General features: G+C 33.5%; 2 protein-coding genes across 5 annotated transcripts; one reads left to right on the forward strand and one right to left on the reverse strand.

The window, feature by feature from the left end:
• The first annotated feature begins 3,487 nt into the window (after positions 1 to 3,487).
• Positions 3,488 to 6,736, forward strand: LOC111905945 (uncharacterized). 2 transcript variants are annotated; one of them, XM_023901678.3, is made up of 10 exons: positions 3,492 to 3,632; positions 4,023 to 4,133; positions 4,677 to 4,799; positions 4,993 to 5,073; positions 5,147 to 5,235; positions 5,334 to 5,408; positions 5,522 to 5,583; positions 5,746 to 5,820; positions 6,032 to 6,232; positions 6,349 to 6,736. In XM_023901678.3, exons 3-10 carry the CDS (start codon positions 4,677 to 4,679, stop codon positions 6,444 to 6,446), a joined length of 804 nt encoding a protein of 267 aa, XP_023757446.1. In that variant the 5' UTR covers positions 3,492 to 3,632; positions 4,023 to 4,133; the 3' UTR covers positions 6,447 to 6,736. The 2 variants fall into 2 exon arrangements, with proteins under 2 accessions (XP_023757444.1, XP_023757446.1); XM_023901676.3 differs by lacking the exon at positions 4,023 to 4,133 and having other exon boundaries at positions 3,488 to 3,632.
• Positions 6,737 to 7,783: 1,047 nt separating this feature from the next.
• On the reverse strand, positions 7,784 to 10,369 carry LOC111905944 (putative disease resistance protein RGA3). 3 transcript variants are annotated; one of them, XM_042898992.2, is made up of 3 exons: positions 10,017 to 10,369; positions 9,170 to 9,241; positions 7,784 to 8,207 (listed from the first exon to the last, which is right to left on the reverse strand). In XM_042898992.2, exons 1-3 carry the CDS (start codon positions 10,302 to 10,304, stop codon positions 8,157 to 8,159), a joined length of 411 nt encoding a protein of 136 aa, XP_042754926.1. In that variant the 5' UTR covers positions 10,305 to 10,369; the 3' UTR covers positions 7,784 to 8,156. The 3 variants fall into 3 exon arrangements, 2 of the variants coding, with proteins under 2 accessions (XP_042754926.1, XP_023757443.1); XR_006187834.2 differs by having other exon boundaries at positions 9,170 to 10,369; XM_023901675.3 differs by having other exon boundaries at positions 7,784 to 9,241.
• Positions 10,370 to 16,102: the final 5,733 nt, after the last annotated feature.

Below are 16,102 nucleotides of genomic sequence, written 5' to 3' on the forward strand. Positions count from 1 at the left end.
CTGGTCTGGCCTCCGCCTAGTCACATGAAATAAGTACCTTATTTAATATAACTCTCAAAGGCTAGACTATGTCCTCTTATGACACTCTCAGAAGGGTAAAAAGACCATTTTACCCCTCTCATAACTCAAAAGGCCCCACTATAGACCATACCCTAAAAGTCAACTTTTCGGGTTACGCTGCGCGTACCAGATGTGTACGCTGAGCGTACCCGGCTGCCTCTCAGAATCGAGGAATGCCACCCAGTACGCGGCGCGTACTGGGATTACGCCCGGCGTACTCCCTTGCTTCATCCCTTTAGCTCTTGAGGTCTTAAACAGTTAGACCCACGTCCAACTTCTAGATCTGACCACTTCTAAGCCTCTTAATCCATAAAGTTGATGACTTTAAGCCTTTGCATGGCTGAATAAGTCACCAACTCCCATAATATTCCATTCTCTAACTCTAGAAGGCTTATTACTCAAGCATGACCTCATACCAACAACCAAGATGGAAACTTTATGGATCTAAACCACTAACACCACTGAAAGGGACATATCTCGGACCATGGAGCACCTTACACTCATAAAGTCTCCACCTTTGGGGTTTTTAGCCCTAGAAATGACACATGCAACAATAAACCAAAAAGGATAGGAAAGTTTTGAACTTTATACCTTTAAGTGTAGCCCCTTTCTCTGTAGATCTCAGATCCAAGCTTGCACTTCAAGCTTTAGCCTCCAAAAGCTCCTTTTCTTCTTCTTCACTAAGCCACCAATGCATAATTAGCTCCAACAACACTTACACCCACCAAGAACGATGGGAGGATCTTTCTTAGGGTTTCACTCACTGATATGAAGGCTGAGGAATGAGCCTTAGCACCCTTTAAATAGTGCACAAACCAGATTAGGGTTTTGCACTTGGGCCGGGTACGCCCAGCATACCTTGGCGACTCCGCGTCCAAATTAAGCGCATGAGTACGCCCAGCGTACTCATTTGCCACATTTTCCAAAAAAAGGGCTAAACTTGACCACAAAAGAAAAGAAGGGGGGTTGAATAGTTGCACCTGAACCTTGGGATGTTACATCTATTGTGCCAGCCAGCCATAGAAGTGCGAATTCCAGAAAGAGCCATGGTTGTAGACTTTTTGATTGCAGGAAGAGACAATTTATAGAGTCCGTTGTCAACGTGCCCTTGAATTAGAGGTTTGCCCTGAAAAGTCTTAACGGTGCGATAATTAGGCCAGAATTCCATATAGACATTGTTATCCTTTGTGAGCTGTGAGACACTAAGCAAGTTTTTGGTTAATTAAGGAACCGTAAGGACTTTGGGTAGTTGCAATGAAGATAGAGAAGAAGAGCCAAAATGAGAAATAAGTAATTGGTTACCATTGCCGACTTGCAATTTGTCATTGCATGTGTAAGGTTCATTAAGTTGAAGTTTGTTCAGGTCCGGTGAGACATGATCGGTGGCGCCTGTGTCGAAGTACCAGGCGGGGTCGATGACGGTGGATGGACTTGGACCAGTGATGACATGGGCTTTTCTTGGTGGACCACGAGAAATGTAGTTGGGCCTGCGTGAAGGATAGTCTGTTTGGTTTTCCCTTTGCCAACAGTTGATTGCTTCATGACCTGGTTTGTTACATAGTTGACAATGGAGGCGGCGTTTACAATTATCAGGACCACGATAGTTGGAGGAGCTTCCAGAGTGAGGATTTGGAGAACGAGTGGTGGTGTGGGTGTTGCGAGAGACTTGATGCGCAACTGGAAACGATGGTATGGAGGTGGGAATCGGGGTGGAAGGAAGCTGTTGGGTGGCCTGTCGAGCCAAATCAACATCAATACGTGCTTCTTCGTGAAGTAATAGACCAATCAGATCATCTACGGAGGCCTTGGCAGAGTGCATCAGGAAGGCAGAAGTGAATGAGCTGTAAGATGAGTCTAAGCCCTGGAGAATATACCCAATTAGGTCATCGTCAGAGACTGGGTTGAGGGTGTCAGCAAGCGAGTCTGCAATGTGGCATTTGCGATCGAGATAGTCTATCATGGAAGAGGAGCCCTTTGTAAGATTCTGTAATTGAGCCCTAAGAGCCATCCGTTTGGCTCGTGTTTGTGATTGGAAGGTGCGCTCAAGTGTGATCCACGCTTCGTGAGAAGAGGATGAGCGAGTAACAGAGGCAAGGCAACGTTCAGTAAGAGTTGATTTGATCCAAAGTAGGACAAATCGGTCCTTTTTCTTCCAGGTAACACAATCAGGATTGGGAGTGGGTGAAGCATCGGTGGTGGAGGCGGTAGGTGTAGTCGGAGGGGGAAGGGTGGAAGCTGGTGGAGAGGGATGAAGGATGAAGGAGTCTAGGTCAAAGCATTCTAAGGCTGAGATGATGTTTGTATGCCATAGTGGGTAATTGTCTCTGTCCAACTTGATGCTAAGAGAAGGGATCTGAAAATTCAGATTAGCAGGGGCAATTGTGGCTGCCGCAAGAAGATGTGGAGCTCCATTAGACATGGTGGAGAAAAAAAATTAGGAAAGAGAACCTAAGCTCTTGATACCATGTAAGTTTATGAAAGAGACAGTGAAAAATTGATGTATATTATATCATTTGGTACACATGTATTTATACAGCAATACAGATGCAAAGCAATACCTAACTCCTAATACATAGGCACGTGAATGACAGTACCATGAGACCAGGATAAGTATGACTTATTCTAATAACTACTTTTACAAACACATGTTAATTTATTATATCCGTTATTAAGCAATTTCTCAATTTATCATGTTAGTGGAATCGTGAGAATTGAAGTGGAGGGTTCGTATTCGTGGATTCTGATTCAGATTTATTTAATATGCAATGAGTAATATAAATAAATTTCTACTTTTTTAACATGAGTATAACAATTTTTTGAGAGTAAAGGGCTAATCCTCCAAAATATGATTCAATATCAATTAAATTTTAAAATTTTTATTCCCATTTTATTTATATAAATATTACACTTTATATAAAAGGGTGTAAAACTAAATTTTTTTAAAAATTAAAATGTTGGAAGAAAAAATGCACGCTAGCTGAAAAAGGAGATTTCAATAAAAATATCGGACTCCAATTAGTCAAAATAAATATTAAATATAAAAGTAAAAATTTATTATTAATAAATTAATAAAGAAAAATAAAACCAAAAAATAGACAAATGTCATAGGTCAAATACTCAATTCTCTCTATTTATTATAAGGTGTTTCAAGAAAAATAATAACCTTTTTCTAACTGAAATCTGACCGTTGAGGGCCAACCCGTGAGATGAAGACTGCATCCGGTCCGATGGAAATAGAAAATTGTTCCGGCTTGTGATATCCGGTTCAGGACTAATTTGGGCTTCTATTAATCGTCATAATAAAAAAAAAAGATCATGTCAATGAATTCATCAAACTGGCCCATTAAAACTGAAAAGCCCGGCCCATTATAGAAAAAGATAAAAAAAAAAAGTACAAATAAACAAGCAACCGGTTCAACGGTTTCGATCAAGAGTTTAGGGCAAGCGTTGGAAACAGCTGCTATAAATACTCCAAACTGCACACAAAGACGGTTTAGGGCTTAAACAGACAAAATTGAAGCCATAAAGGAGGGCTATTTCTTCACTGTCTTATCTTATTCAATCCAATAAAGGTACAACCTTTGAAATTTTTTATGTCTATTTGCAAGTTATTCACTCGAATTCGTAAGTATTTTGCGTTAATTTGCCCATTTTACGACGGTTTTACTATTTTGTTTGTAATCCTACATGCATAAAAAGTTCATAATCAGACTAATTTATTATCGATTTGAAGGAATGATAAGTGGTTATGTTTCCTTTTTGGTTCGAGTCTTATACTCCCTTTTCGGCGACATTTATGTTTGTTGTTCGAATTTGTCTTTTTTGTTATTACACTGGCTGATCCTAATCTTCCAATTAAGGTAGGGTCTTTTTTGTTTCTACGTATGTTATTTGACTCCAATTTCATAAGTATATTGCTGTTTGTTGTTTTGCATTAATGTGTTTCCTTGTGATTGTTTCAGTGACACTCTTATAAACTTGACTGATGAAGTTTTTCTATTTATCGAGGATGCATCATGCATGCAATCTTACATACATAAAAGTTTCCTAATTGTACAAGTTTTCCATCAATTGTAAGAAAGAAATCATAATCCCCATTTTTTCTTCTTTTTGGTTTTAGTCATAGGCTCCCTTTTGGGTGACATTTCCCCATATCCAATAGTTACTTGCTGTTTCTGTGGTTTGAATTTATATTTGTTATCTCACTTTCTTATGATCTTATCCTAATATTTCCAATAATGGTAGCCCCTTTTCGTTTATGTCTAAGTTATTTGACTCCAATTCAAATGTATTTTGCGCCAAATGCCATTTTTTATACTTGAATTGTTGGTTTTGATTGGTTCATGTCTTTAGTTGCTGATTATTTACTTTGAATTGTTTTAGAGTGATTGTTTTAAAAATTTGATAAAATTGGAGTCTTTACTATTTTTGATAACACATTGTATAATCTTACATGCATAAAGAGTTCCTAACTATACAAGAAACAATGAACCATTTTGCTCCTTTTTTGTTTGAGTTATCAGGTTTTGCTTATTTTTTTTGTGACATTCTCCTAATAATCAACTATCTTTTCTTTATTTGCTTTAATTTTACTTTTAAATTATATATTTTTGAAGATGGATCGATATCATAAAGTGGAAAAGCCAAGAGCAGAGCAACCAATTGATGAGAATGAGATCCGAATTACAAGCCAAGGAAGAATGCGTAACTATATCACATATGCCATGGGTTTGCTTCAGGTATATTATATATGATTATATTCCTTATATATATATATATATATATATATATATATATATATATATATATATATATATATATATATATATATATATATATATATATATATATATATATATATATATATATATATATATATATATATACTCATTTCCCATAAATAATTTTCTGAGTTTTTTAACTCTTTGGTAGGAAAAAGGCTCATCAGAAATTGTGTTTAAAGCAATGGGCAGAGCAATAAATAAAACTGTTACAATTGTGGAGTTGATAAAGGTACATTATAATGACAAGGGCATTATCGTCTTTTTGCTATATACACAAAACTGAAGTCTTGTTTGTGTTTCAGAGAAGAATTGTAGGTCTTCATCAAATTACATCCATTGGATCCACAGATATAGTCGATACATGGGAACCCTTAGAGGAAGGCTTACTCCCGTAAGTGAATCTTTTTAAAAAATCAATATTTGAAAATTCTATGCATTAAAAATATGTTTTTTAATTTATATTTTTATACAAATTTTGTGTTCATACAGTCTAGAAACAACAAGACATGTTTCAATGATAACTGTAACTCTCTCTATGAAGGAGCTCAATACATCATCTATCGGGTGAGTTTTATCTTTTAAAAATTGTTTTTTTATAAAGGCATTTTACTTTGAAAAATATAATTTCCTTATTTTAAAATGTACAATTATCTATAATTGGTGGATTCAATTGTCAGGTATCAGCCTCCATTGCCAGCTGATCAGGTGAAAGTGGGACCCGAATTTGAGTATGAAGGAGGTATGAAAAAAATCATCCAAATAGAAAATAATTTTTATTGTTATAATTAGGTTAGATTTTTTTTAAAAGTACATAATGCACAAATAAATAAAAGTAGGGCAATATTGGTATTTCTTGCATTTATCATTTGAACCAAATGTTGACAGTTTTTTTGTTATGCAGAGGGGTCGCCAACTACAAGGGGAAGGGGTCGTGGTGGAAGGGGAAGGGGTAGGGGAAGGTCCAGGGGCATTTCTGGTATTATCTAATTTCCAAAAAAAAAATCAATTCAAAAGCTATTTTTGGTTTATAATTGTTTTACAACAAGTGTTTGAATACAGAAAAACACAACATACTTTCAACTATTTAGCCACTTAACTACTTTTTATCGGGATTAAATTTTTCTTAACTTTTTTTAAAATTTATAATTTTTTTTAATTAATAATGATTGTTATATAATTAATTATAGGGAATGGGTATGCGCAAGGGGGGGAGTATGATGATGGGGGGTGGGATGGGCCCCATGATTTCCCAAGGGGCAGAGGGGGGAGAGTAAGAGGACGAAGTTTCAGAGGACGTGGAAGGGGAAATTACAATAATGCCCCTGCTAGTTATGTGGATGATCATTATGATGGAGGATTTAATCAAGAACCACCCATGCAAGGCAGAGGTATTTCTAATTTCTCACATCTTAGGATTTATTTACAAAAACAATATAAGATTTTTTTAGCTTTTTTTTTTTTTTTTTAAATAAAGTTTTATACATTTTGATAATAAATATTGAAGGACGTGGACGTGGGAGGGGACCACGTGGCAGGGGACGTGGGTTTAGAACAAATGGGCCGATCCAGTCAGCAGCAACAGTGACAGCTGGAGGTGCATAAACATAAACATGAAAGGCTTGGTTTCTTTGGTGTGGTTTATTATCTTATGATGATGATGATGATGATGATGTTTTTGTATTGTTTGTTGATTTTGTTAAAGCTAATTAGGACAGGAGGACAAAATCAGTTTGTAATAGTTTTAGACTAATTTTTAGTAGCTTTTTAAACCTTCATGCCAGCCATTTTTATAGTGAGCTTGAGCTAATATTTTTTATTTGTATAATTTGTAGGTTTATAAAATACTTGTTTAACAAGACTTGAAGTAGAGTAATTAGTTTCTCATTGATTCATATAGGGGTGTTCGATAATCGATATTGCGTATTAAAACAACTAATGTTTCTTGTGGAAAAAACAAGGGATAATGACTTATAAGGGTTAAATAGTTTGGGTTTTGTTAATTTAGTTCTTTAAGTTATATTTTGTCCATATATTACCATAATATCATTGAACTTGTTTGGACCGTTCAACATTATATTATTATATGGTAGGTTGATGAGTTCCATATTCACAAAAATCGAATCCTTAATCAAAATTAGCAATTTTATTTCGAGAGCGATCGTTAGAGTAAAACCGCATCATAATAAATCCAATGCTCAACAAAGTTAAATCTTTAATTTTTTTTAAACGACAAATCTAGTATAATCTTTAATTTAATTACAAAAATTCTTGGACATGGGTATTTGAACCCATGATTATGAGTTCCATAATCAGTAAAAGTGGATCTTTAGTTGAATTAGCAAGTTTTTTGAGATCTTAATGAACAAAATGAGTCTATAGTAATAACACCCATGGGTGGTCTCGATTTCTAGGTAAGCATAAAGGAACAAAAATGGATATGAGGAAAGTAGGAAACAAACTAGATGAATGTTGGTGGATGGATGAATCTACCCATTATAGCATCATACTTTGAAATTATTTCTTATTAGGGCATTTGTATTTTGAAAAATCTATCCTTGATAACAATGGGGTAACAGTTACAAACTGGCCACTGCTATAACTGTGCATAATTTTCACAATACAGTTCTTCAGTAGAAGTTTTTTTTTGGAGTATATAACTATTTCTTTCATTTTATACTAACTAAAACTAAAACAGTAGAAAAAGAAGATAACAAACTCAAACGATAGATGATGTATAATGTATCAGCTCCTTAGAGATAGATAGAAAGGGAGGAAAGAGTAATATTGATCACAGAAACATGCCTTGTGGTTTCCAGACTGCAGAATCACAAAATGTGAATGAATAGAAATAAGAGACATACTTTATTACGCAAATTCAAGTGCAATGAATAAGGATATGAGTTGGATCTTTCATAAATAAGCCATTCCCTTATTTGCCATTTTTATAAATAAAACCGGTCAAATCATAATGGGAGTTTATTATTGAACAAAATGAGAGATGATACAACATTTTTATACATTAACAGACTCTAACTAACTAACAAACTAGCATCTCTTTTTAGACTATTTCTCCATTTAATATGACATCATCAGCTTCACAAGGCGCTCCTCTTTTGACTGTTTCATCATCTAGCCACGAGCACTCATCGAACATCATAACTCGGATAAATGACATATTTCTTAACCACAAAGGTAATTCCCCGATTCCAAATCCAGATATGATAAAGAAAGTCAGCGAAGTGAAATGCTTTACTTCTTTGAGTATTGAATCCCAATAAGACCAAACTCTCAATTCTAAAGTATGAAGCCCTTTCAATACTCGGAAAAGAATGGAGCTCCAAAGAGAACGAACCTCTTTCCAACCTTAACAAGGACAGAGTGTCAAATTCATGAGGCAAGGAAGTCAACTTCTAGCAATCCATAATTTCAAGCCTCCTTAAAGACTGACTTTGGTTGTGCAAATCGGGTACTTTTAAAAGATTATGGCATCGGTTGATTACTAAACACACGAGTGATGTAAGGCCGTGTATGTTGTTAACGGACATGAAATTATCACATCTCTAAGGAAATAAGAGGGTGATGATGATATTCATCTAAGAGAACTATCTTTGGGCATTCAGAAATGTATAACTACTTGAGAGCATCTTTTTTGTTGCTAATTTCTTCTAAATTGAAAATACAAACTTTCCACTAAGGTGTTTCAAACGCCCGAGCTCTTAAATTTGATGCCCATTCTTTTTACGCACATCAAAGGAAGACAATGTTCGAAGAGAAGTCAAATGTCCCACATTATGAATGGGAATGTTTTCTTGAAATTTGAAATCTCATAGGCTTATCAAATTTCTCATGTCATATGGCAACTCCTTGAGACAATAGCAACCACACAACTTTAGAGTTTGCAAATGGTAAAGTTTATAGAGAGATTTTAGGAGAACGTTGATTTAGGTATTTGACAAATCAAGATATCGGAGATGCACCAACTCTCCAATTGAATTGTCTATCTTCGTTAATTTACATCCATTGAATTTTAGGATTCGTAGGCACTTCAAATATTGAAACGAAATGATGCTTTCAACTTCACCCTTGAAGAATAATGTATGCAAAGGTCTAGCTGTCTTATTCTCTTTTTTGACCATGGAAATCAATTTTTTAAAAGAGATGTTGATTCGAAGATTATCTTTGCTATAGTGGTCCACTGTGACCAGACATAAGTTTTCATGTTTGGATAGTGATAAAGCAAGATCATGCACCAGATCATGCATATTACACCTAGCGATGTAACCATACTCATCCCTTTTAACATCTTGGAACAATGAATTACTTACCAAAATCTGGAAAATATCATTTCCCACATTCTCCATCTCCATGTTTTTTTGCTTCATCTGCTTGAACCAACCCTAAAGTCACCCAAAGTTGGATCAGTTCTTCCCTTTTTATGACCTTGTCCTTTTGAAAGATGGAACAATATACAAAACATTGCTTCACAGTATAATTAGGCAAATTATCAAAGCTTAGTTTCACTTTATTTTGAACTATAGCATGCTTCTTCTAGATCCCAAACTTTGCTATTTTTTATGGACAACCATTTCTCTTTAACATTGTAATTTCATTTAATAGCAATGGGAAACCACAACATTTTAACACAATCTCACGTCCTATCTCCTCTAATTCATGCAATGGTGTTTATCCTACCACAAAATCTCTTTCTTTAAAGATAGAGAGACAATGATCATCCTATAGACCTTGTAAAGATTCAAGCATCTTTGCAAGAAGTGTGCAGAAAACAACCTTAACTGACACACACAACCAAGCTCTAACATCAAAATATTGCTCGATTTTTGAATTATTATAGATTGACTTAGCCAAACTTATTTTTCCAATTCCACCCATGCCAACAATAGGAACAATCGTGAGTTTTTCTTCTGTAGTTGGTTGGGTTAATAGTTGTATGATATATAGTTCATCGTCATCCCTCCCAACAACTTCGAATTCATCTATATATGGATTAGTTTCCCGATAAACACAATCTGGAAAACGAGCAAATTGTTCGTTTTGTAGCCCTAAAAAGTTTGCTTGCTTGTTGAACGGTAACAACTTCTTGGTGATGTTTTCAATTTTACGCCCAATTTCTCTACGAAATGAAAAGTTTTTCAAACTTGGGAGAGAAGGTACCTTTCTTGCGATCCGATCTGGTTTCTTTACCTCACTTCTCAACATTTCGAAATGAACCTCATCCAACACATCATCAGCTTCATCAACTACTTGTTTTAGGTGTTTCAGCCATACAATCATAGCCTCTGTTCCCTTTTGTCTCTCAGCATCGCGCAACTTGGCACAAATTAGATCTACAGTTTGGTGAAGTGTGTCCAGCTTTTTTTTGTAACCGGAAGCAAGGGCGATATCGTTGGCAGCTACTAACACCACCTCTGTTAGAATACATGCGGCGGCCGCTTCAGCCATTTTTACTGTTGAGAACTGGAGACAAGTTTGATGTGAGTTAGACCATAAGGTGGAGATAAATAGCCCTAAAGCAATTCGATAGCCTTTCTATAAAGTCATGGTGTCATGGATATGAATCGGTGATAAGAATGGGCCCAAACAGGTATCAATTTTGATGCTCGTTTAGTCGTATATGATTTTGATTTATTAATTTGATAATATTTTGAGTAAAGTGACATAATCTCATTTATTACGAGTAAATTGTTGAAACAGTCCGTGACTCGGCCAAAATCGGCCAAAATTATATGTCTGGTGTTTTATTTCTATTTTGCAGATGTTGTTTGAGAATATAATTATTTAATTAAAATAATAATATTTAATAAATTTTGATTTAATATTTATACATGTAAAATCAATGTCAATAACAAAACAAACTTTATAGTAAACATATTAGTTTTAATAATTGTAATAAATTTATATCATTAGTTATTTCTATTATTAATTCATGATTTTATAGACCATTTTATATTGTGTAAATTATATATTAAACATATATTGATTTCTATGTATAAAAAAACAAAGTAGTATGAAAAAATAAATACTACAACTTTTGATTATTTTATAGAACATTTTAAGTTGTAGATATTATATATAAAATATATGCCGATTTGTATATAAAACAAATAACAAATAATTTGAAAAACACTATAGCTTTTAATAAAATAAAAACACTACAACATTATAACATTAAAATCAAACAAAATTTATTAAACACTTATAAATAATTCAAAATAAATACTTAGAAATCAACATACGTTTGATATATAGAAACATTGTTATAAATTTTTTTTGTTGAAATAACTATTGATGCGATAAAACTTATTTTTTTTCAACTCTTTCATTTTGAATCACAAATCTTTTCAAACATATGATTTTTTAATCAAAACTAACTTATATATCAACCAGGCAGCCCTAGTGGCCAACTGATCTAGACCAGTTGGTTGAGAGTTTCAAATTCTTGATTTGTGCCCAATAATGTAATATAAATATTAACAATTATATGTTATAAAAACAATATTATAAGTATTTATCATTGAAATAATAATTTTTATACTAAGTTGTAACTAATATTATAATAATTTTAAATATACGATAAGAAAGATATAAAAAATAGTGTTTGAATCAAATTGAATTAAGTTTTTGATTTAAAATTATTTTAACTATATGTATTTTTAACTAATTTATAAATAATTTATTTGAATATTTATTATTTCCTATATTATTATTATTATTATTATTATTTCAAATAACAATAATTTTTAATATAATATAATCTATTCTTTAGTTTTATGTTATTCATCTTATCAGAGTCAACCAATCCAATTCATATTATTCTTACTTCATAATTGTTCTATTGTTATGACCTGTTATGAACTTTTAGAATATATAGGTTATTCATGGATAAAACATGTTAATATACACAACAAGTATTAATGTGATGATCATATCCTAATATATAAAAGCAATACAATAGTTGGTGTCATAATGTTCTAATATCCAAATACTAAATTCAAATCAAATCCTATTTCTAGAATAACAAAGTCATATATCTCAAACTTGACCTTTCATGCTTAGGTTAAAGGAAGTATTTTATTAATGGATATGAGTAAATTTAATTTGTGTGAATTTTGTGAATACGATCATCTTCATATTTAAATCTATTCTAAGTATAGCTAAATATCTTGGAGAATATGATTGATGTTCAGATGTGATTTAGAGTCTCTCAGCTTGATAAAGTAAATTCTTAAATTTACAAAAGATTTCTAGCTGATCATGAATGGAAGGACTCAACCTAGTTTTTCAGTGAACAAATTCATATCTAATCATATTATATTGCATCTTCTGAAGTAGAAATACATTCTTATTTTACAGTAGACTGTGCAATTATGTTTTGCTTGGACCTCATTCCAACAAAACTCATTCTTCATTCATAATGAAGTTATAATCCAATTATAATTCATAACTATATCGATTTGTTTTGAAGTTAGTATCTTGTGTAGCTCCTTACACAAAGATCTTCTTCTAAACTCACTACTACAAAACAAACCTATAATGAGAGGCGAACAATGACACACTTTGAATTCATGACACACAAGAGTGGGTGTCATAAAAATGTCATCTCTTCTAAATTTGAAGGTTTAATGACACACATTTTTGTGTGTCCTAAAATTAGCCATTGTTTTATTTTTTTAGGAGGGTAATAACGTTTCCTGTTTGTTCATTTTAGGTCCCTAACGTATTTTTTGTGCGTATTACACCATTAAGGTTATTATAACCGTTTACAAATAGTCATTTTAATAGGAAGAAGCCGATAAAAGGATTATTTATAAACGGTTATAACAACCTTAATGGTGTAATATAAACAAAAAATACGTTGGGGACCTAATATGGACAAACGGGAAACGTTATTACCCTCCTAAGTCATTATCCCATGAAACTATTGATGGGTTTTGGTCATAAGAACATCCTATGTGCTCATACAAACCCTAATGCTTGGATCTAGGTTTCTCTATTGTACATGCAAGTTATCCAAGACTACAAACCCTAAATCTAGCATATTATAATCAATATAACATATAATTAGGGTTTAGATCATACCTTGATTGTTATATAGCAATAACAATCCCAAATCCTTCTTGTATTGACTTTAGAAAGCTTAGAGTCACAAATGTCACTCCTCTAATGGTTCACAAACACCAAGAGCAAGAGGATGAAGAGGAGAAGAGAAGGAGGCTGCCCAAAAACGTCTACAAACCCTAGAGGAGTCTTAGCCACGTTTTTGGGGCATAAGGGCTCTTTATATAGTGAGGCTACTAGGGTTATCTAACAAGGAAACCCTAATTTGGATGCTTAAGCCCTAAGCAACCCATGGACTCCTTTCCTTAAAAGCCTTGGACGATTTCTAATGGGTTTCCCCATAGAATTCGTCCAACCTTATAATATAAGGCAATCCATAGCCCAATTGCAATTATCTTATAATTACAATTCCAGTCCCTTAAGTTTAATTAATCTATTTTAGTCACAAACTTAATTCTTATTAATTATTGACTAATATTAATTAAACAATATGATTTCTCCTTTAATATATCATTCTCATAATATATTAATAAATCATATTTAATCCTTTCTCTCCATAATTCATCCTATCAAGTTGCTTTGGTGAAGGCAACCCAAAAGGACCATGCACCATCGGGTCAAGTACATACCAAAATAGTTATGGACTTAGACACTAATCCAACATTCTCCCACTTGGATAAGTCTAATAACTATTATGCGTATGACTTCAGATCCTGATCTGCAATTGTAGCTTTCCAAAGCCACTGTCAACTCTGATCCTATCAGATACGCGTGTCCTTTAGATAAGGGATCATATATTCCTCCATTCTAGATATCGTATAAGACATGATTTCTAATCATTCTCTTTGTACTATTTCTCGACTTCCGATTTATGACGAATGACTAATTGAACAAATCAAATTAGCCCTAGCCCGGCCGAGCATTTACGTTTGTCATCACTAAATCATCGAGGGGCCCAAAGATATCGCTTTTATCCTTTTTTGGATAAAAGGAACGGATAAACTTTGATTCAATGCTCACTTGCACTTACTCACCGAATCACACACAACAATATGTTTTATAACACCAAGTTACTGGTGCGTTTACATATTATCAATGTGCAACCAATTTGCAAGATACAACTTACACATCTCGGTTTCAAGAATATAAGATGTTATCGTCTCACCAATCACTCGTGATACAATTCATGGAGTGATCCAAGTGAATGTGGGTTTAATCCAATGCTCAAATCATATTCATAAGCACTCATGAACATTGCAGCAAACATTTGCTTATGTCTAATACCTTTTAGACAATCCACACACCAATTCACGTCAGTCTTCATTCATACCTACTTCCAACATATGAACAACTGTGGCACATTCGAATAATTTGACTGTTCTTAACCAATTAAATTATTTAGGAAGTCAAAACATGCAAAGTGAAACACAAGAAAAATACTAATCCCATATGGCCTCAAACCTTTGAGTATAAATAAAACACCTTTTATTTATCACCATATCGATTACTCATTATTTGTTGTTCCGGGTAATCAACCTTTTATTTGAATTACAACACTTGTCCCATGCTCTTAGCATTCACACAATGTTTACCTATGGTTCTCACAAGTGAAAGAATATCAAATTCTTGCCACTTATGGAATATGTTAGATTCTAACATTTTATGCAATGATCCTTTTTATAATGTCACTGCACTAAAGTCACAAAGACTATTGCCAATGAAATTACAAAGTCCTCTATCAGATATTGTTACAAGACAATTCCTTAGATATGATGTCTCTCACTCAAAGTACATTCATTTGAACATCCTTTTGCATAAAAGTTTCTAATCTAGACATAGATTTTCAATATTCAATTCCCAATATGGACACGTTTCCATATTTTCCATCTGACAACTCATTCTTAATAGAATATTATCTATTCATAATAATGTCGATATGGTCCATCCAATACTATACTTCCAACTACTCACAAGCGACCAATCCTCGGCGAACTTTGGATTGTCCTTTGATAGTTGTTTAATTATCTTAGTCAAAACCGATTCTTGTCCTTTTTCCCTCTAAATGCGCCAAACATTTGGAAATTTTTTTAGAATGGTCAAATATTATAGCATTTTCAATCGATCCTATACCTGAATCGTATGGGACACGATGCATAATGTCTTACATAAAGATTTGATACTTTATCAATCTTCTGCCATAATATTTTATGTGCTACATTCTCAAAATTCGAACTATGAGGAGGAATGCCATAATCATAATCGAAATTTTGAGAACACACTATGTACCTTTGACTAAATTTATTAACATTCCACAACCTAAGCCTTTAGATTTGAAATGAAGCATAATATTCTCTCCCTTAATTATAGCAAAACAACTTTTCAACTATTGCGACTTTGCAAAGTATGACTCTTGTTTTCTATAATTAATATTGCTAACTTGCAATACTTTCCATAATAATCATATAATCATAACTTTTATGCTCCCACTATCATGATGATTATTATAAACATAACACTTATGCTCCCACTAGCTTTGACATGTATTCAGAAACAGCTTAACTTCCAGAAAAACAATACCTATTGAATTTCTTAAGTTCATGTTTCTAATACCTAATTCTTTGATAATCCTTTATCTAAGCTTATACACCTTTCCCTTAGATAGCTCACATGTGTGTCTAAACAATTCAGACTAATTGCCAAATCTCACAATTCAAATCATGGAAAGGGATACCGTAACCATAATCGAATTCGAGAATCCAATTTTCAGAATCACTATCTTCTTAAAATCTTTCTTAGTGAAAGTATTTCCTCACAGTCATTTTCATGAAGGAGGGAATCTTATGACACTTAGATTTTAATGGTGTATGTGTTCCTATCCATGTGAATTTGTCAAAAAACAAAGTTTACGACAAATTCAAACTCATATGGACCGAACTTTCTTAATCTTGATTTCTTGCCTTATGGTAGCACAGCTGCCTACCATGTCTTCCAAGTAGTTAAGCAGCTCACCCTTTCCTATCAATCTACCTTTCATTGATTAAGGTGCCTTGCCTTTTATGTGTTCAAAATGAGAACTCATAGAACTCACATGCATTACTAACTTAATTGGAACAACACAGAAACAAAATAATGTCAACACGATAGGTTGTAAACCTCAACTCGTGTGCTAGTGATGATCGATA

Source organism: Lactuca sativa, chromosome 2 (genome assembly GCF_002870075.4).
Source record: "Lactuca sativa cultivar Salinas chromosome 2, Lsat_Salinas_v11, whole genome shotgun sequence".
Classification (NCBI taxonomy): Eukaryota; Viridiplantae; Streptophyta; class Magnoliopsida; order Asterales; family Asteraceae; genus Lactuca; species Lactuca sativa.

Bases quoted from the DNA above. Each gene is read 5' to 3' on its own strand.
- LOC111905944 (XM_023901675.3), bottom strand. From the start codon at position 10,304: ATGGCTGAAGCGGCCGCCGCATGTATTCTAACAGAGGTGGTGTTAGTA. The intron at 9,242-10,016 runs GTACCTTCTCTC...GGGTGACTTTAG, and splicing joins CAGATCGGATCGCAAGAAAG to GGTTGGTTCAAGCAGATGAA.
- LOC111905945 (XM_023901676.3), top strand. From the start codon at position 4,677: ATGGATCGATATCATAAAGTGGAAAAGCCAAGAGCAGAGCAACCAATT. The intron at 5,236-5,333 runs GTAAGTGAATCT...GTGTTCATACAG, and splicing joins TTAGAGGAAGGCTTACTCCC to TCTAGAAACAACAAGACATG. The intron at 5,409-5,521 runs GTGAGTTTTATC...TTCAATTGTCAG, and splicing joins CTCAATACATCATCTATCGG to GTATCAGCCTCCATTGCCAG.